We start from the raw sequence: 21,814 nt of genomic DNA on the forward strand, positions 1-21,814 counted from the left end.
CCAAACTTCTCAAAGGACCAGAAAAATCTCATTTGTAATATATATGCTGCAAGACTGTTCCCTTACAGGGAAAAGTCTTTGGATAGGAGAGGCACAAAGTTACTAGGCAATTAAATCACTTGTGATGGATAGGAAATTGCTCACTCTTCAATCAAGATACTTTGGACTCACCTATTTCTTAAGAAAGTTTCTGTAAGCTTAGGTGGTTTCTTTTGAGTCAAGTTCATACCTGGTTGGACTGGATTTCTATTTTCTTGTTTAGTTTTTCCCCTGCATTGTCTTTATAAAGTTTAGAAGTTACTTGCTTTTAAATGTTGGTAGCTGTCTCTTAACATGCTTATCTGAGCTGAATATCAATGTTTTAGAGATCAAGAAACCACCAAAGACAGCTGAATAATGGTAGGAGACAGCAGTGAGCCATCGTGTTGCTAACCTTACTCTAGTTCAGTTTTTACTACACTGGAAAGCCTCTCTTGTAAACAGTAAGTTTAAAAAAAAAAAGTATTTAAGTAAGAAATTAAAATCAGAAATCCGTGTTTGTGGCTCATGTAGTTTGCAAACAGAATTTAATAGTGGAGAGAAAAACTTTAGGTTCCATCTTAAATGATAATGATCAGCCTACATTTATGCATGCTGCAGAAAAGGCAGCCGTAGCCAGTTCAGCAACATTGGCTTTATTTCTTAGTCACTGCAGTTTTGGTTCAACATATGAAAGCAAGTTGCGGCATGATTTTCAGATTACAGCTTGCTTCGTGGTTGGGATTGTTCAGCGAGAAACTTTGAGTACTGAGAAAAGCCTGGTGAGTCAAGCGCGTGGCCGCCTGCGTGCGCGGCTGGGGGCGGCCCATGGGCCTCGCCAGCTCTCGCTGCAGTTTCTGTCTCTGCCCTGCTCCTGGGTGTTTGCCACGACTGGCTTTTCTTGCAACATTTACACGCTTCCAGGTGTCAGGGTGCTCACTGTATGAGTGCTGTTAATGGCTCTCAGTTCAGTCAAACTCTGGGTTACAGACCGGGGACAAAACAGACCAAGCACATTTGCTCATTATAAATATTTGATGTTCTGTGAGCCCATGAGCCTCCTGTTATGGACCAGACTTTCCATTACTGCCGGGTCTGTCCCCTCCTCCCCCACTGACACCCTTTTGATGGAGGCCTCATTTTCTCTTGAGAAGGATGTTTTTGTCACGCTGCCTTGAAAAACAAACAGCCCCCTCTGCTTTCTATTTTTCCCTCCCCTCAGAAAGGACCCCTTCCTTCCTCAATCAGAAAACCCTCTTAAAGTAGCTGCTGGACTATCTTAACAAGTTTTGGTTTTACTATTTTTTACAGATTGCAGAATCTGCCAAGTTTTTTAAAAAAGCTTGTTTGGTAACTAACAGCATGTACTGAGATGTGCTGGAGCTGTGAGCAGGGACGTGACGGTGACATGCAGGGGAGTGGCAGGGAAGGGATTATGCATCAGGCAGTGATTACAGAGGTAGCAGAGCCAATATACCCACTGTAAAAATACCAAGTTCTTCTCACAACTAATGCTGTAGAAGCATGCTTTTGTGCAGTAACAAATGTCGATTTTAGATATTAATTGTCAGGAAGTGACCTAATGCCTTGCTTTATAGATATTGGCTTGATACATTCATATCTGTATTTCTGTTGATTGAAAATTGTAAAGTACTTTTTCTATTAGATCACTTCCTGTAAGAAAAATGAGCTTTGTGGAATGGCTTAGCACATTCCGAGAATCTCAAGCCCAGAATCAAAATCATAGTGGGATCGTAGCTTTTTAGTGTTTTCATTGCAGATTGCACCACCCCCCCATATTCTGGTGGATTTTTGGATTTTTTTCTTTTGGAGGGTGGTGGAACTGTTAGCTACTTTTATTTACACAGTGTTTTATCTCTATATACTTAGTTAGCATGCTCATATCCATAAGTTATATAGAAGAAGGTGAACAATATACCATTTATATTGAAATTATTAATTGAATTTTTGAGACTGAAAACAAATTTTGGGTGGAGTAAATTGTTTCTTAGGATTACAAGATAGCTTAGATAATTTTGTCCTGCACATATCACATTGTGAGTGTTTCCCTCTTTGAACTTTTAATTTTAGTCTTCTGTACAAATGTGTTCACAATTTCATATGTAAAAGCACAGAAAAACTTGGAGAAAGAAATGTAACAGAAACAAAGTTACAGCTTTTAAAAATACCAGATTCTTCATCTGCTTTGTAATTTTCTAGTTTTGTGTGCTTACATGTGCAGTTTGATTTTAGTCAAATGTGCCATATTCACAGACATCTAAGGCAACAGAAATTTTAATAAAAGAATAGTCTATTGTAAATGTTCCAAAATTATACTTTTAAAGCACAAAAAATTCTATCAGTGGACACACTTTCCAGTGTCTGACATAGCACATTTCCTAAGAGATGGTTAGGAAAATAGGAGGTGTATTTACAGCTCTGCACTACCCTCCTGCCCTTCACTGTGGCACTATAGCTCAGAAGCTGAAATCATGACTTTCATGAAATTAAATAATACTTATGTATTGGTTTTACCAGTTGAAATTGTGCTTCAAACAATGCTTCTAACCTGTTTAACCCCAGTGTACCTCTGAGAGCACTGTTGTGTTCTTTAAACCTACAGTTGATAAAAAATGAAGTGCTGAGCAGAACCAGACTTAAGGAATTGGTACGGCTCAGGTGATGCAAAATTGTGGTTAAGAACTTTTAAGTCCCTAGAAGTAAAGATATTTCTGAAGAAATGTTTAACTACTTTAAAATGGTATTTTAAATTTGGCAGGTTTAGCAAAAGTAGGAGTCTTGTTCTGAAACGTCTGAGCACCTGCAGCTCTCTCAGATCAGGGGCAAAGTTCAGATGTGACTGGTGGGTTTGATGCTATTAATTACTCACTGTTCTGATGGGACAAAGTGTAGAGGCTTCTGCTCCAGCTTTCACAGCAATATTCACATTCTCAGCATTTAAGTATGACTTTGTGCTTTGGTCAGTGAGCATTCTGTGCTTTGTGGCATCAAGCCTGTTTCCTTAGGCTCGCTGCAGGAGAGCTGATCAACATTCGATGCTTGGTCTAAGATTTTCTTCTTGGACTATGCTGTCAATTGTAATTGTCAGTGGATTCTGCTAATATTGGGCAATTGCAATAAGTTCAGCCTTTTCTTTATTTGATTGAAAGCAGTGGCTCCTACTTTTATACTCTAATTTTTGTATTACTGTAAGCACTGTCTAGTTCTCATGATGGTTTCATTAAGGAAAACTTATGGTTCTTGTTGCCTTCAATTCTAGATTTAGTAAATGTAAAGTAGTGAAATTGACTGGAAAATGGCAAGTAGAGGGTAAATGGGAAGTGGCTTGCTCATTTTGTCATCTAAGTTCAGAAGGGCAGGGATGGGGCTGTGAGGTGCCTCACACTAGTGGAGATCAGACAGTACTGCATGTGAAGGGCAGGGGACATTTGGGTCTCAGTGTTTGCATGGGTTGATGTAGATGTTAAAAGCTCAGTGTGACATGGCAGTTATGCAGAAGAAAATTATAACAGTTGCTTCTACATTTGGGAAGTCTCTGTTGAATCTTCCCTCACCCCTCGGGAAGTTTCAGGGTGGCCTTTCCCCTTTCTGTAGCTTCTCCCAGCATCTGCTGTTGGACAGCATTCAACTGCAGGAAAGATGCAAAATGGAACCCTGGTCTCCATAAAATAATTCTCACATTTCGTAATTAGCTAAAATTGTAAAGATACATTTGTGTGTTGTACAATTTATATGTTTGCTTTGTATAGTAGGGCAGACTTAAAAAATTAAACGCATCATTCACTTAGGAAAGGTTAATGTTTTTATTGCATTGCCAGTTAGGTATAAACTGTTCATACAATATGATTTACACTTATATAAATCTTTAATTTCCCAGGAAAGCTTTAAATAGTCATTTGAAAAGGAAATAAAAACACTACCAATGAAGAATTAAATAAAAAAAATTTCAGTTGCTTTGTCTTACTGTATGCAGTGTGAATTGAGTAAAATGCAACACTTTCATTGATAATTCAAAATAAGGTCCAGCTGTTGTTTTTGTCTCTGTTGCAATGTGTTTTTGTATTTTTGTAAAATTTTCAGCTAATTATAATTTCTGTTTTATGTTTTAATTAATACATTTTCCATGCAAACCCAGTATAGTTAAATACATACATACTACTTTCATTAAAGGTTAGAATAGCTTCTAGTGGCTAATTAATTCTGAGTTTACTGATTAAATGTATTTATGAAAGTATTTTTTATTTTGTATTTTGTTTGGATATTTATCCTGGTAAGACCAGAGTGGGGACAGTATATTTTAGTGAATGCATGTACCATCACACAGTAATTAGATGCGGAGACCAATGTGTACGGATGTATTATAACTGCAGCTCAGCATTTTTGGAATGATTAGTATACTGCAGAAAGAAAAGGCCTATAATCTTATTTTCTTTATGTGAGAAGCTGGCACAAGGGAAGAGTGATTCAAAGGAACACATCAGAATTGAGACAAGCAGGTCTGTGAGTTACATTTTGATGAATGCATATTAAATGAATTTTAAGTTGAATTTTCATTGCTTAGCTTCAGAACATGTCACTAAGAGTTTGTGCTCTCTAGCCTTATGCAGGTGTGTGTGGTGCATGTTGGGTACCTGAGCCTTTGTTGCTTAAGTTTTGCATTAAGTATCTTGTGTTCTTCTTTCACACAGTCAGCAATGTTACAGTCTGGAATCAGAGCTGGGAGATAGCTGACTGCCAATACGGTCACAATTTAGTGTTTTAGTATTGATATAAATGAGGGAAAACCTGTCTTTGGATGATAGTGTTAGACTGAAAGTAGGGAGAACTCTTTGCTCAATTCAGATAGCATTTAAACTTGTAAGGGTGGTAAAGACTAATTTTAAATTGTTAAATAGCTTTCTAATAGTTAATATCTTCATCAGAACTCCTAGAATTTGTAGAGGGAGGATAATACTCCTTGGTTTGAGCAGGGCAAAAAATGATGGACCCTGCTGACTTTGGTAATTTGTGAACTTGATTTTGCCTCTTACTCTGGCCTGCCTAGTATATCAGGAGGTGTTGGTGTCTGAAAAGAAAAATTAAAATACACTAAAAGTCACTTTACGGTTAAAGCAGTAAAATTAGGTCAAACTTTGTATTGTGTTTAACTATACTTTTGTATTTGGAACAGAATAATTACATTTCATGCTTTGGCTTTGATAGTTGGTAGTTATGATCAAGAGGGATTTTCTTTTCTGAAGTTCTGCTAAGAGTGATTGCCCTCCCACCCCCATCATCTTTCTGTCCCATTCCCAGTTTTTCTAGGGTGTCAGCCATGTGAAACATTAAGGCTGTAGGGATTATAGAAGGGATTTGTCATCTTTCAGATGATGATCAGTGAGACAAGTTAAAATTCATACAAACCTACAAGCTTTGGTTTAGGAAGAAGATGCCCCCAGACCAGACGAATAGTGACTATGAGATTTTGTTCTTGTTTCCTCTGCAACAAGATCACTGAGATCTCTTTTGGGCTATCTTGGACCAGTCACTTTGTGCTGTTGCTCTCTGCTTGTGGAGTGCAACTGAAGGTTAAAACACTTTATCTGCAGCCTTTCGTTTTACTCTACAGCTATCAGGGGATCTGGTTTGCTTTCTGATAAGATTAAACACACCAATAGCTCCTTTCACCTAAAAATCTGTTAAACAGTTAAAAAATTGTCACAGAGTTTGGCTAACATCTGGAAAACTAGTATATAATAAGTACAGAGTGTGGTACAGGCATCTTCTGACTCAGGGCTATTTTATACCAGGAGCCACTGTTGAAAAAATCTGAATGCAGTGTTTAATCTCTGTCCACAACTGCCTATCTCTAGCATGTCTGCTATCTCCCATACAATTTGAAATTTATTTTGTATTATCGTCTTTGGTATTCTCACTGCAAGATTAATACCATGTAGTGTATTAAATTTAATTAATGTGTGTTTTTTTAAAGTGACATCAAGGGTAATTTTTTTAAAAAAAGAGTTATTAATTTTGGCTGTACCTCTTGCTTCCAGTTAGTTAAAAATGACAGCTGGTATCTTTTGTATGCAAACCAGCAGTTTCTCTTTGCTAGAAGATCCGTCAGTGAATTAAGCACATGGCACTCCATGAAATAACATGTGACCATGTAAAACATGTTCTTTAGCTTTTTTTTCTTTTTAGTTTAGTTAGGCGACTGCTCATTGTATGCCAAGTTGAATCAAATAAAAATCTAAGAATATTTATACAAGTTAGACCATCTGAAATACTGAATAGTGCCATGTTGTTTGTAGCAAGTTCCTGCAATTTTCTATTGTGTGCTGAAGTTCACGTATATTGTTGATTATGATCTTACGGGGTTTTGATGTGCACAGCTCTTATAAGTTATATTTGTGTTTTTAATGTTATCTGTAGATGTGTTCTCTAGTGAACAGATTTTAAATTGATATGACGCTTTTGGTTTATTTAAAAGAAAGCAACTGACAGCAAATTAGCTTGATGAACTAAGTTTCATATTAATAATGACCCTTCATCTAAGGATAGGGAATTTGAAGGATTATTTTAACTAAGGGAGGGAAAGGAAGAGGTGTGGCAAATGTCAGAAGAAGAGAGCATTTGTCACTCTGTTTAAAAAGCACTGGTAGGACTTTGAATTAGGAATTTGTATTTCATTATATTATTCAGATTGCTAATTCTTTTTTCTCTTGATTTGGATGATAATCAAGATAAAAAAGAGATGTAGAGACCACTTCAGGTGGTCTTTACAAAAAATATTGTTTTGTTAGCATTGTTTCCTGCTTTATTTCCTGTTTTCTCCTTGTTTTGGGATTGGCAAACACCTGCTTTTCCTTTGATTAATATTTTTGAAGTACTTTTAATAAAGAATTAATTTAAACAATCTATTTTGCATTCCTTTTATTGTAACTGTTTAATGTTTCTGGATTTGCATGCTTCCAAGGATTTTTTATTCAATTCTGTGTAAACGAAGCAGCTAATGCTGAGAAAGACATAAAGTCACTTCAGTGAAGGGATTATTAATTCTGTGCTTAGGTTACTTCAGCCCTGAAGCTGGGGTCTGCTCATGGGTGTTAATACTGTGCTGGTGAGAAAATGGACCTGAGAGAAGGTGTCTGTGAAATCTGCTTCTCAAGAGTGACTGTTTCTGACAAAAGTTGAACCAAGCCAATTTTTCAGTGACTTCCTTAGGCCTGGTGTAAGTTTAGGGCTTAGTCAGGCTTTGCGATCTTATTTTTAGAAGTACCAATGAATAAGGCACTTTAGTTTACAAGGATTTTCATAATGGGCTCTCTAAGAAAAAAAGTTGGAAAGGGTTTTGCTTGTTGTTTTTCCTGCTGGTATCTCCTTTTCACTTGTGGTTATCAAACTGTCACGTACATCTAGTACAGTGTTTTCTGAGTCATTACCTGCAAGGGGCTGTTTCAGGGGAGCTGCTGAGGTACAGCTTCAGTGACTAAAGTACAACTGCAAATGATCCTGATGAGTCTGGCTGAGCTGATCATGATCAGTTGTTACCTTCCTTGCCTTATTCCTTTGACCTAACCTGACAGCCCATCAGCAGATTCCTAGTGTTATTTCATCTTGGAAAGCAGTAGCTGAGCTGGAAATGATGGAGATGAGTGAAAGCACTGTAAAGCAACTCCAAATATGAGTATCAGCTAGGTAACGCTGAGCTCAGGGAGCTCTAAGTGGGATCATTTGATGGTTCAGTGCAGCCAATGTGATCCTGAGCAGCTTGTAACAGTTTCTGTGGTAAAACAGTTGGTCAAGTGGTTTTCATGTCAGCTGGCCCCTGGACCATGGAGGCAAATGTTAACATTGTACTGGTGCATTCCGGTTCAAAAGAAAAGTTAACTTGAACACACCGGGCAGAGGGAAGAGCTGTAAGGGTCATACTGTTTCGTGAAGCTGGGACTAAGGTCTGGTTTGTCCAGCAGGGGAAGATAAAAGCTGATAAGGGTTTCACACTTCGATGCATTCACAATGAGGTGTGTGTATGTACTTGGAGGATGAGAAGATATCTGAGCCTTGTTGACAGAAGACTGAGTGGCTGTAAATTGGATGTAAATAAATTCTGGCTTGAAATGAGAAGGTGGCTTATGTTGTCTGCATCAGTTGGGCCCAGGACAGTCCTTCCAGCAGCAGTGGGAGAGGTGCTACTGATGGAGCTCCAGCTGAAGTCGTACTGGTTTTGTCCTCAGGAGTAATTGTATTTAGTGCTGTGGTGTGTAAAACAATCACAAGGAATGTGGTACACACAGGGATGTGTCTTCTGTTATGCCTTTGTGTGCCTTTCCCATGGAGAAGAAAGATAACTAGTAAAGAAACAGTGATAAAGTTCTATTAAGAAATGCTATTTATGATAAGGAGGAATTACTGGGAGCTGCTATTTATGCCTCCTTTCTGATAATGTCATGAGGATCGCCAACGTGTGTCATTTTCTTCTTTATGGTACATTTTGCCTCTCTCTAGTGGCTGCCTTGTTTCATTTTTCTGAAATGCCACATTGCTGGTAGGAAGAGAGCCATATACATACAGCCTGTGCTCACAATCTGGAACTGGCACAGCAATGTTGTATTGCTAAGCAACAGTTGGCATCACGCTGTCTCCTTCTCTGTTCGTCCTTTTTGCCTGAAAAATCCAGATCAGCATCTAGCGCTTGTTTTAGGTAGTGAAAAGAATAGTAGATTTATATCTTACTTGGTGTAAAGTTTGTTGTTCATTCTTTAGTAAAATATTAAATAACAATTCAGTGAAATACAGTCAGGGTACGCTTTGTTCATCCCTAGGATGGCAAATCCTAATGATCTTGGAGCCTTGCAATAGAATTTTTTTTTGTGTGAAGTGAGGGCAATTTTTTATTCAGCCAGCAATACCTGATCTCACAAATACAGCATGAAATAGCTAAGTACAAATCTGTGTCTTTATAGTAGTGGACTGTAGAATCAGAATATGTCTTAATTATTCTCTTCAGTGTGTATATGGATTGCAGGATTCAACAGGAAAAAATGAAGATTTGTGCACTGAAGTGCAGTATTGATAGCCTTGGATTTTAAATGCCTTTTTCCAAAGTGAAGACTTTCTTTGCTGCTTCTATAAAAATTAATTTTATACTTGCTTAGAATCCAGCACTTTAAAAATAGAACTCAAAATCCCAGTTGAAGATACTACTAGTTAAGTAATGGTGTGTAGCTACATGTTTTGACTTTCATTTAGTTGTTGATGGTACTAAGTAAAATTTGTTGCCAAGAATTTATTGTTAGATAATTATCAGATATGCACCGAAAATTCATCCTCTTTTTTTCTTGATTTGTAAGATGTAGGTAATTTTTATTCTCTATTAAGGGGTTTGCAGGTTTTGGATTTTTTTTCAGTTGCAATTTTGTGGGGAGCTAGGGGTTTTTTTTTCTATTCTTCTTTTTGCTGCTTTTTTAATTTGTTTTACTTTCATTGCTCTTGTGACTTCTCTGTTTTAGAAACTACAGCAAATCATACAACATTGTTTCCAGTTTCAAGTTTTTGTTATCTACATTTCCAACTATTTGGTGATATAGGGACAATTTTACTGTATATTTTGACCAGGTTAAGGAAAGAGATATTTTGCCGCTTGCTTTATTGGAAGTTTTTTCTCTGTCTGACATTATCTACATTTACTCCTTTCTTTGCTGTGCTCCATAACCTTTGTATAAGTGCACATGCATAGACACTAATACAGCCTTCATGTAATGAGCAGTTAGACTGTACATATTAAGGCCCCCTTCATCTTTTTAAATTACTTGTGGTTATTCATTCTACCATTTATTAAATCCTGTGTTTCCTTTCTAATCTTTCTGGTACTTCAGTTTGCAGAACAAAAGTGTTGTGCCATGGGTGGTTGTAAAAGTGAATGTGAAATAGCAAGGAACTGCTTGTGTGAACCTGTTCCTAAACTTCCCTGGTGCAAAGTCCACACCTGCATAGACACCTTTTCTGACAGTAGGGGTGAACCAGGGGTCAAGTTTCTTTGTACAATTTGACAGCTTGCTTTTCAGTGAAATTCAAGGCCTTGCTACCTGCAGGAGAGGCTAAATGCCCCAGCACCCTATAGTTCAACAACATCCTCGAGCAGCTGGTTTTGGTCTTTAGTACTTGTTTGATGGTAAAGGTTGGAGCTAAAGGGAACTTCAGATGAAAAATTTTCAAGTTGTAAGTTTCTCAAGATTTTTATTCCCTGAGAGAAAGACATATCAACTGGGATTATCAGCCTAGCAATATTCAGAAATATTTTTACATGCACTACTGTCCAGATTTTTGCGGACTCCTGCCAGACTTTTCCTTAAGTATCACTCAAAGATGTAGACATTTTGGGGTTTTTCCTATCACCTATTGAAGGCTTTATTACTGTTGGAGGATGGTTAAGCTGTGGGGTTGTTGTTCCCTGCAGAGGAAATTGTTTTGCCAGGATCTGAGATGTATGATGCATGCCCAGGTTCTGGTAATATGAGTCATGGCATTGAATGATACTGTCTGTAATTTTAAAAAGTCATTTTGGGGACATCTGGAAAATGATAGTATGTTTTGTTGATAGAAAGATCAGGATAGAAGGACTTTTACAGTAGGACATAACCCTTGCTTGCTTATCATATTATGCAGAACTTCAGAATAATATTTAATATGCACTGTGTACTTCTGCATGATTGACTTCAGCATTGGAAACCTGTGTATCTCCTGTTTGGGATGATGGCTCCATTTCACCTTTTGAAATTTTGAAGTGTAGGGTGAGAGACAGCAGAAGAATCAGAAGTCACACCTTGTTCTGTGTGTTTGTGTGATTCTCACAGTATATTAACACCTGTTTTCTGCCCGCAGGAAATCTGTCCAGTCTAAGTCGGCTTGGCCTGAGGTACAATAGGCTGTCAGCAATTCCCAAGTCTTTAGCAAAATGCAGTGAACTTGATGAGCTGAACTTGGAGAACAACAACATTTCTACTTTACCAGAGGTGAGGAGTAGAGGGAGTGGACTGGGGAGGGAATGCTGCTGGAGGGCATCGATGTTTTATAATGGGAGTGGAACACGGGAAATTATTTCATCTTGCATCTTAACTCTGAGGAACACCCTTTGTTTTAACCTAAAAGTATTTGAATTATGTTAATTGTGTAAATATTAGAGGTATATTTAAGCAGTATAAAAGGACTAATGTCATACAACTTGAGTCAAAACTGGGAGCAACACATGTGATTGTATTTGCTGTCCTGTATCTTTAGAAAACCTTAAATAATGAGTTCAGATTCCCACCCTTTAAGCCAGATAAGCGTTTCTCAGTATTTCTGCTTCATGGAGCATTAGTGCCTGGAAGTAATTGCTCAGATGACAGAAAAAAAATCTGATGTGATTGCTTCTTATTTTGGATATTTATTCAATTTCTTTAGAAGCTTTTAAGACGAAAACTTCATGACACAACATAAAGTTTATAGTCTCTTCTGTTTTAATTATGGTAGACTGCTTTCCTAAGCTGTCATCCCCATGACCCCAAGTCATCTAAAGTACTAGTACAGAACGAGTTAAAAGGTTATCTAAAGATGTATATAGCAAACTATAAATAGAAAAAAAAATGTACTCAGAATTAGGCAAAGCATTTACAGTAGCAAAGAGCAGTAAGTAACTGATTTTCCTCAGATAAATTTCTGAGCTCAGCAATGATAGACTGAAACAGAGAATTTAATGAATGTTTGGGCAAGACTATAATTTAAGAAAATGCTAGAGTGAAAGCCACCAGGCTGCTTTTAGGATGAGAGCTAAGCTAGTCCACCCCACCCAGACATGTTACAAAAGCAACAACGGTGTAATTACAAAAAGCTAATGTGAGGGATGATTACTTGCTTTAAAACGCGTTCAATCATAATACAAACCATTGTGATGTGCTGCTTTCTTCGGGTATATTTGCCAATGGTATGTTAACTCTACAGAAGTGTATAGTTTATAGTGTAATCTGTTTAAAATAAAACATGTTGTGCTATAAGACAAAGAACTGTATTTGTAGAAGAAATTTCTGAATTTCAAAGCATAGCTGAAGCTGCTGACACAATGCCTAATAAATATTTTTATCTTAAAAGGATGGGCTGGAAGAAGGCAGCACTGTCACAGCTCTCATAGATGTAAGAGCATTGTTCTCTTTGTACTGCCAAAGCTCTCTTGCTTCCCTTCAAATGCATTTAATTACTCTAGGCTATTAGAGTGAATTAGCTGACATATTTTAGATATTTTTTTGGTATACAAGGAGACTTTAAAACCAGCTTTTAAAAAGCCAAGATCCATCTGAAGCAATAAAATGTGTTAGAGCTCAGGGACTGCCTAACCCTAGGACTAATATCTGTTAGTGAAAGTATAGGTAGAAACAATATTTCCTAACCAAAGATTATACTAATTAATGATTAGGTTAGATAAATACTGATTTGGATTTGAAGATCCATTATTTTATCTATAGTGGGGAAAATAGTTCACTGATATTTGCTGAGATGCCCCCAGTGTCTAAAGTTTTAGCCAGGGCATGTAGGTAAGTCCCTATTAGATGCTGTTTTATTTACAATAATGTTAATAAACTATTTATAAAAGCAGCCAAAGCTTTTCTGGTGAAACAACTAAGCCATGTTCTTAAAGCATTTACAGTGAATATGGAGCTCAAATTGCAATCCAGAAATACTGACATTAGGAATATGGTTGGAATCATTATCTTGTTAGTGCTCATTCCTGATTGCAGATGTTGCATTATTTATGGTATGTAATACTGTGCATAAATCTCCAATTTCTGTAATACTTAAGCAAATAGGGCTGGATTCAAGTTGGTGTAGTAATAAGCAAAGGTGACACTTCAGCAGTAATTTAGATCTCATTATTCATCTCCACAGTTCCAGCAACGTGCTTGGCACGCAACTAACAGATAAACTGAGATATGGGCTGCTGGGATTTTGGAATCTAATTAGATTGTCAAGAGAGATGAAACTCTGGATTCAATGGACAGCTGTTGCTATCCAGTATAACTACAGGCTTCTTGCTTTTTGTTTTTTGAGGGGGGGAAAATGCAGAGCAGTAACTATTTAGAAATATTTTAGAAAAAGGAAAAAACAACTGAATTTTCGAACCCATCCTATTCTTTTTCTCTGTCTGATTATCTGAGACTATTGTTATTATAGAATTACAAGACACTGACAAGTTGTGATCACAATATGGATTTTTATGAAGTTACCAAGGATTTGTACTGGAATTATCAAATGTCTCTTTTGGGAGCCATTGTGTGGGGTTGATATTTCTTTGAGCCCACTTTGGATGTGGGTGAGCTGCTGGAGCCAAAACAGCTGCTGGGGATGGACACGTGGCCCCTGCGCTCCTGGAGCAATATGTTGTTAGAAAAATTGCTTTCAGAGGAGAAAAGAGTTACTAAAGCTCCCAAACTTGTGCTTTTAAATGTGGTATATTTGCTTTTTTTGTACTTGTCAGCGTGCAGGGAGGAAGGGGGAAATAAGGTAGTGGCTGATGACTGTGAGCAGAGGTTGTTGCTGGTGGAAGTTTTATCAAATTTAACACTGGTTTGTGTGTTGCAACACGTCTTCAGGGTATGGACTTGAGGGGGAAAAACATTTCTAATTAGACCCATAAGGGAAAAGAGATGCATTCAAATAAATCTGTCCTAAGTTCTTGGGTGGTTTTCTTCTTTCTACAGGGTCTTTTATCCAGCCTTGTCAAACTGACTAGTTTAACATTGGCCAGGAACTGCTTCCAGTCCTATCCTGTGGGTGGCCCGTCCCAGTTCTCCACAATCTACTCTCTCAATATGGAGCACAACCGCATCAATAAAATCCCCTTTGGAATTTTCTCTAGAGCTAAAGTATTAAGTAAGCTGAACATGAAGGTGAGGCACAGAAACATGCTACTGTGTAAAATCAATGAGGAGCACTGTTTGCCGCTCCGTGAATTCTGGCAGACTTAATAATGTAAGGAATGAATTTATCACGCTGAAGTGGATGCTGCTGCTATCACATATATAAATAATTCTGTATTAGTCTAAAATTGTGCTGTCAAGATGTTACTAATTTGTCTTTATGTTTGTTAGTAAAGATTTTGGCACGTTTGCTAGAGTTTGAACAATGAAAATAAGAAAGCTGGCTGCAAAGTTCTTGAATATCCACATGGGACACAAACATGTAGATTAGCTTATTCTCCCTCAGACACTGTTACAGTTTACATTATAAAAAGAATTATGTAAAATAATTTTTATTAATATAATATTTAAAAACCTAAGTCCAGAGACTTTTGGCAATGATTGAAGAACACAGCAAAAGAACTTTCAAGTGTGCTAATACAGTTAAAGTAGGGAAAATAGATGATATTTTTCTATGAACAGATTTATTTCAAGAAATGCTTGAGCAGTAGCTAAGCTCAGCTACTGTTTTAGAATACAGTTTGACACAAATGAATCCTCAATTTGCATTAAGTCCAGTTTTTATCATGTACCCATTTTTAACTTTGCGTGTTTACCAGAGCTTTGTATGACCATTTTTTAAGATTTTGTGGTATCTGGTCTAAATCAAATATTGTAGAACTATTTTGAGCAGTAACACATTCAGAGTAATTTCAGATGCTTTTACTCTGAGCCATTAAATATATGGGAGTTTTTTGGTTTTGGGTTTTTTGGTTTTTTTTTTGTTGTGGGTTTGTTGGGTTTTTTTCTCCTCAGCAGAGTTTGGTGTGTTGGGTTCTGGTGGGTTTTTTAGTGGTGTTTATTCTCTTGATTGGTTTGTTTGGATTTTTTTTTTTTTAACTCCTTATATTTTTAGGATTCAAACATTTGGTGATAGCACCTTTGTAAGTTGCAGTGAACTTTCTGTTCTTTTCTTGAACCCCCCATCCATTGTATTCAGTGGAAATAGAACAAAAAATTGTTTTAACCACTTGGTGAGATCTTGAGAATTATGTGCTTCTAATTTTTCCACTTCAGTTCATATTAGTAACAGAGAGTTAATTCTGTAACTCTAGATCGATACCACTAATATTTGGTGTAATTTGAAAAAAATTGTCCAATAACCAAGATTTTATTCTTCTTATTTCATTATTGACAATGTTGTTATGAAGTATTTCTGTTAGCAGTTTGTTTAATCTGTCAGATGCCTTCCCAGCTTCTTGCAAGGGCAGACCGTAAATGTTTGATATGTTAAATCACAGGACAATCAGCTGACGTCTCTCCCCCTGGACTTCGGGACTTGGACAAGTATGGTAGAACTGAACTTAGCGACTAACCAGCTCACAAAAATCCCTGAGGATGTATCTGGGCTTGTTTCTCTTGAGGTGAGAACAGTATAAAGAGTATAAATTAACAGCTAAGTGTTGCTTGCAACATAGGGATTCTCTACTTCAGGTTTAAGTAATGTTACTTTTGGGTCAAATGAAGCTAAATAAATATGTGTATCTGTGCTGTTAAATCCCCTGTTGCATGTTTGTGGCTGTTGTCAATGGCTTTTGAATGTTGTTCTTTAAGCTCTTGATGTATGTGCACAGGTATAGTGTGAGTATGTACAGCTATAGTTTCAGCCAGCTAGAAAGAAAATTGTTCTCATCAGGAATTAGTGTTGTAAATGCAATGTTGCTGAACTTGGTTCAGTTCCTGGAGACCAGCATGGAAGCAGCAGAGATCAGAAAAACATAATTAAATATTTGACAGCCGGGGGTGGCTTGAGCTCTGTGAACCTTGTAGGCAGACAGGTGGGAATTCTCAGCCTTTGAGGGGGAAGAACTTGTAGGTTAAAAGCATGAGCTAAACCTGCTCTGTCCCCTCATCCTGTTTCTCAGGGGACCATCAGCAGAGACAAATTATTGCCTTGGAGGGACAGAAAGATAGAGGTACTTGTTTGGGCAGTTGAGGGGACTGGGTAGGCTCTGTGAGTTGCTGGGAAAAATTTGTTAAAGAACTATAACAAATGCCATATTTGAAATTGCAAATTTCCAGTGTGACTTCTTCTGTGAATATTTAATTATTTCTGTAGTGTGGGACAAAAATTATAACAGAGTAATGGTCACTTAATAGCCTAGTTCCCTTTTAAGTTAAGGCTGTGGTTGATGTGATTGGGAAATTAGTAACCTCTGACAACTGGGTTTGCTGGTGGTCTGTCGGCTGCTGAAGCTGGAGAGCTGCTTGGTCTGCTGACCTGTTACCACTGTGTTTCTCTGTAATTAAAAAATCAGATACAAAGGGCTGTTTGGGAGGTGTTTACACAAAAGTGAAGGTTCTCACAGCAGTGCTAAGTCAGCTGCATTGCACATAGGTAATATTGTCTGTTCCTGCTTTTGTTTCTTGATACGTGATTAAAACATTACTGTTCTCACTGCTCTGTGCATGTCGTAGTGCATAAACGATGGTCACTGAAATGCTTCTTGTGCTAATCCTCATGCACTGGCTTTTTTTCACTTTGATTTTCACTTTGATTCTCACCAAGTCTTTATTTTGTTCCTGCCTGTGGTGTTTTCACATGGCATGAAGCCAGTGAGAGTCGGGATTATCGGTAGAAGACAGGCACTTACAACCTTGGCTGGTTGTGTGTGGCTGGCACAAGGGTCCACACTGGCTCCTCTTTCACATCCTCATGTTTCATGTAGATCTTAAAGAACTAGATAATAATAGCATTGTTTAATCAGTAATTAATTACCTGACTACTCAAGGTGTTCTTATGAGGCTTGATTACTTCCAAGAACTGCAGGGTTTCTCCGGAGGAAAAATGATATATTAGTGTAACCCCTGGTAACTTCCCTGTGGAGTAATGAATAACTCTGTTAACTGACCCTGCAAATAAGGATACACTTCTTGAACCTGGGGTATTTATAATGCAACTCAGAAGGGAGCAGAAAAACAGGAGGACAGCACTGTAGTAGGTGTGGGTGTGTGAAGGCAGCCCGTTTTGGAAAGCCAGTGTTCTGCTTGGGTGCTCCCATCTGTGTGTTTATTTGCTGCTGCTCCTAAGCAAAGGGGCATAGGGAGAGGAGGAAGTACTAAGCTTTTTAAGGAGAATTTGGCAAGCACAGCAAATAATGTAAAACATGATTATGAGATGGCTGTAAGGAAGCATAACAAAATGATAGGCAAATTCAGGAAGAAATTGTTTTTCTTTGGTAGTTTGAAGAAATAAAGTTTCTATTGTTTTTGCTTTGCATTTATTATTGCATATAATAATATTTGAAAGCAGTATATCCTTGTATATATACATTGTATACAATTGTATATATATACACACAAATCTATATATTTGTATCATTAAAGACTTGGAAAAAAAAAGTTAAATCACTGACTTGTTTTATTTTTTATAAATTTTCAACTACTCCTATAGTGTAAAAGTATGCTAATGTTGTAATTTCATTGCTTGAAAATATGAAAAAAAAATGTATCTAAATCTGTTATGTACTCACGGTGTTGCTGAAATTCTATGTTTGGTTCTTGTTTCGTTTTTGAGGTTCTTATCTTGTCAAACAATCTCCTAAAGAAACTTCCCCATGGAATTGGAAATCTACGGAAACTCCGAGAGTTAGATCTAGAGGAAAACAAACTGGAATCCTTGCCAAATGAAATAGCTTACCTCAAGGATCTGCAGGTGAAACAATAATTGGTTGAGATAACCATCTTAATGTCCTTTATTTACACCATGCTGATTTAATTGCGGCTTGTTGGATGAGTGGAAGCTATTTGAGACTGGACATAGAAACAAAAGTTAAGAGTCTTGTGCAACTTCATCCACAATTAGTCCCCATTAACTGTTCCCCAGCTTTATTAGTTAATACTCAACAAAAAATTTTGGAAGGTTTTAACTTCCAAATGAGTGCAATACCACCCCAGGAATTATTTCAGTCATGGTCATGAAATCTTCAGTGTTTAGGCATGTGTTTTGTTAGGCACCTTTTTATTTTTACATCCAGTGATGCTTAATAGAGATTTGAAATGTTGTTGAATGATTGAAATTTTTCTTGTTCAAATTCAGGAGAGCAGAATCCATTGATTTGTCAGCTACATATCTTGTTTTTTGCTGTCATTCCAAGCAAAAATCATTAAGTTAATTCGTAAAAATGTATTTTTCCCTTAGAAATTGGTTCTGACTAACAATCAGCTGACCACCCTTCCCAGAGGAATCGGTCACCTTACCAATCTGACGCACCTTGGGCTCGGAGAGAACCTTCTCACACACCTTCCTGAGGAAATTGGTAAGATCCCATGGTCTGGTTTGATGCAGTGTGTCTGGGCAAAGCACATATCATAGCCAGCTATTCTGCTTATCAGTAAAAGCCACAAAATTAATTTGAAACTTCTAAATATGTACAGCCTGATGTAAAGCATGTGCCACAGGAACAGCACTGGAGTGTATGATCTTTATCTTGCTGAACTGTAGTGGAAAGGATGCACTATTTTCTTTCAGTTCAGCTGCAGAAAGCTGCTGAACACACACCAACTTGTAATGGTGACATTCCTTATCTCCAAATTCTCCCACAATTTTTGTGTTATCCATGACTCAACTTCACAAATCTATTCTTATAGAAAAGAAGTGCACTGATCCTACTCTAATGCCATGGTGTAGACAAAACCCTTGTGTAAGGTGTAGACTGCTAAAGCAAATGTTCTTCTTGATAGTCCTTCTGCATCTGCTTTTGTGTATAGGCCCTCATATTGTTTTTCACCTTGATGGGGTTAGAAAATGAAGTGGAGGAAATCTACAGAAGGAAAGAAAGGGATAAGATTTTTTTTTGTGGCCTACCTGAGACATTCAGACTAGGTGAGTTTCAGAGCATCCGAAACTGAGAGCCCATGTTTCTTCTATAATTGGTCTCCACAGTCCAGAGTATGATTCTGAACACTTAAGTTAAAATCTTATAGTTTGCGCTTATTGTGGAGGAAAAAATGATGGGACAAGCTACACCGAGCAAAATGTAGTCAGAAACAGTGATGTGCAGATGAAGGTGGCATGGTCTGTCTCTCGCATCGTCTTTGGTGAGGAGCCATTACAGCTGCTCATCTTATATGTGCCACAATGTGAGAAAAAATTAAAATAATCTGAACCCAAAACTTTGTCATTTATAAGCTAGTGGAGAGATTTTGGATGCTGTGGAATTAAAATAATTAAGAACATTTAAAATGCCATTGTAGGAGTACAGCTTGTTTATTAAAGCTGGTTGTCTTCACAGATGAGAGAATAGTTACTTATTGTCAGGTGTGACTGTTTCATGTATCATGCTATCAAATGTTTCTCATCATTTTTTCTATAGCTTCTCCTTTTAGTTGGTTTTCCATGCCATGAGTCCTGCCTACTGCTTTCACTTATCAAATATTAAATACTCTCTTAGGCTATAGGAGATGTTTATGGTATAAAAGATTGGAAGGTGGGGAATATTTTGGGGAAGACTAATATGTTTTTGAAAGGAGGAATGGAAGTCTTAAAAAGAAATTACTCTGTTTTCCAGCTTCTGGTTAACCTGTATTGCAGTATCTGTAGTAGAGGCAAACTGTAAAATTTGAATTCAGGAAAAAATTTTCACACTTGTTAGTTCCATTTAATAAATTCATAAGTTAATCTTTCTGTGCAGAGAAGTCACACTCTTCTGCTTTTTTCCTGTGGCACATGGCAGTTATGGCTTCATGTCTTTAAAAATATCTATGTCATTCCTTTTATGTAATTAGAATCTATAAATTAAAGAGGGAATAGATCCTGTATGGTATAAGTATTTCCTAGGTACTTTTGACTAGATAGCTATTCCATGTTGCCTGCACTTGCATAGCTCTTGAATGGCTATGGTGTAGTCCCTCTCAGTTCTTTTATTCTCTCTATTTGCAGTTCATTTATTATGTAAAGGAGATGCACTAACCTCCTAAAGGAAACAAAATCATATTGATTCTTGCTTAGGTACTGCTGAATAGAACTTGCAGTGCTTGAGAACAGGAATCTCACTTACTCAAGGTTCTGTATAGGAAAGAGTCTTCAAGTGTACTTAGAGCTTCTGTCTAAAAGTTATAAACTTCATGAATCAGAGAGATACTACTACTAGTTATTATTTTATTTTAACCAGGTACACTGGAGAATCTGGAAGAACTGTATTTGAATGACAACCCCAATCTGCACAGCCTTCCCTTTGAGCTGGCTCTTTGCAGCAAACTGTCAATAATGAGTATTGAGAACTGCCCGCTCAGCCACCTTCCACCTCAGATTGTTGCTGGAGGACCCTCCTTCATCATTCAGTTCCTAAAAATGCAGGGACCATATCGTGCCATGGTCTGATGCTCATTGACTTGTCCAATACACTGTACAAAATACAAACTGCATTAATGTTGTAATTGTCTGTATATGTATATATAATATAATATATGTGGTTTATATTATATTATATATATATAAATATATAAATAATATAAAAAGGCAAATTTAAGACTGCATTATGTGTTTCTGCTAATAGAGGAATCATAGCCATTTAGATTTTTTTTTATTCTGTAAAAATGCTTGTCTAAGTTTTCTTTGCTGAACTTGATGGAAGTTATCTGAATAATCTGAAAATGCCAGTTCATTTAAAGCAATTGCCAATGAACTCAAAGTTGAAATTTAAGGGACAAAACCAGTTTTGCTTAGATTTACTTTCAGTTAAGAGAAATGTATAACCTTTATATAATGAACTTTTCTGTTTTCCTCCCCCCCCCCGCCCCCCACCTTTTTTTTGTGTCAAAACCTGAAAGGGTCACGTGCCCTTGAGTTGGGATTTTCTTTTAACTTATTTTGAGATTTGAAGCAAATGGTGTTTTTATATTGTTTACAGTCAGAGTAAATCACTGGATTTTGTTTTATTCTGATTTGCTCTGTTTTAATCAATCATATCTAGAATTTATATGCCTCTGCTGATGAATTTTTATCAACCAGTTTGTATACTAAAAACATACTCATCAGAACAACTGGCAGGTGAAAAGGATGCAGTCAAAACAAAAAGAAAAGAAAAAAAAGTTTGAATTCCTATAAGTCTTGCTTCCCTGAGTTATCAGTTGCAGGCATAACATATCTGAACTGAGCCTTTTGCGTTTGGTCTTTTCTAGCACAAGTAAACCTTTTCAGATTGGTAAAAATGTGGAGTATCCTCAGTGAAGAGCGGTTTTCATTGTGTGAAGTAACAAGTCCATGAGGTCTAACAGTACAGTTATGTGACAAGGAAATAATATATATGTACATTTTTATTACAATGTTGAGTCATAAACTACAATGGGCAATTTTAAGGATTCCTTATAGACCTTGTACAATAAATGAATGTGTCTTACTTTTAAACACTGCAATATATGTAAGTTTTAAGGTTGGTTAACAATGTACTATGGTTTTATATCTTGACTTGCCTTGTACCTCCTTCCATTATGGAACTTCTGTGTCCAAGCACAATATCTTCACACTGTGCTGTTTTGCTGCTGAACTAAATGCACTTTTCCCCACAGCTGGGGCACTTGCTTCAAAATATTCAGTTCAGTATCTTGATTATTCTTTTTTAACTTCATCCTATCTGTTTCAGTATTAAACCGATCTGTTAAAAAAGAGGCACCTTTTTCATTTGTGCAGAGATGTTGGTAGCTCAAGAGAAACACTGTAAGTAGTGGACATTGAATTTTATCATTAATTTCTTGGCTGTTTAGAAGGTAGAAGATGCTTCAGGGAGATTTACACTATTGCTGCACTTGCAGGGCCAGTTGTCCTTTTTCAGGAGGGTAAGAACTCGAGGCAGTCGCATTCC

The 21,814-nt window shown here is 37.1% G+C and overlaps 1 protein-coding gene across 5 annotated transcripts in view; it reads left to right on the forward strand.

Moving 5' to 3' along the window:
• The window catches only part of SHOC2 (SHOC2 leucine rich repeat scaffold protein), a 61,060-nt gene extending 39,700 nt beyond the window's left edge, over positions 1 to 21,360 (forward strand). For all 5 annotated transcript variants that reach the window (XM_058841236.1, XM_058841237.1, XM_058841239.1 and 2 more), the window contains 6 exons: positions 10,906 to 11,036; positions 13,755 to 13,943; positions 15,254 to 15,376; positions 17,530 to 17,667; positions 18,154 to 18,271; positions 20,126 to 21,360. In XM_058841236.1, coding sequence (XP_058697219.1) covers positions 10,906 to 11,036; positions 13,755 to 13,943; positions 15,254 to 15,376; positions 17,530 to 17,667; positions 18,154 to 18,271; positions 20,126 to 20,334 — 908 coding nt within the window. In that variant the 3' untranslated portion in view covers positions 20,335 to 21,360. The remainder of the gene's footprint in view (positions 1 to 10,905; positions 11,037 to 13,754; positions 13,944 to 15,253; positions 15,377 to 17,529; positions 17,668 to 18,153; positions 18,272 to 20,125) is intronic.
• Positions 21,361 to 21,814: the final 454 nt, after the last annotated feature.

The sequence above is a fragment of the Poecile atricapillus genome, chromosome 6 (assembly GCF_030490865.1).
Source record: "Poecile atricapillus isolate bPoeAtr1 chromosome 6, bPoeAtr1.hap1, whole genome shotgun sequence".
NCBI lineage: Eukaryota > Metazoa > Chordata > Aves > Passeriformes > Paridae > Poecile > Poecile atricapillus.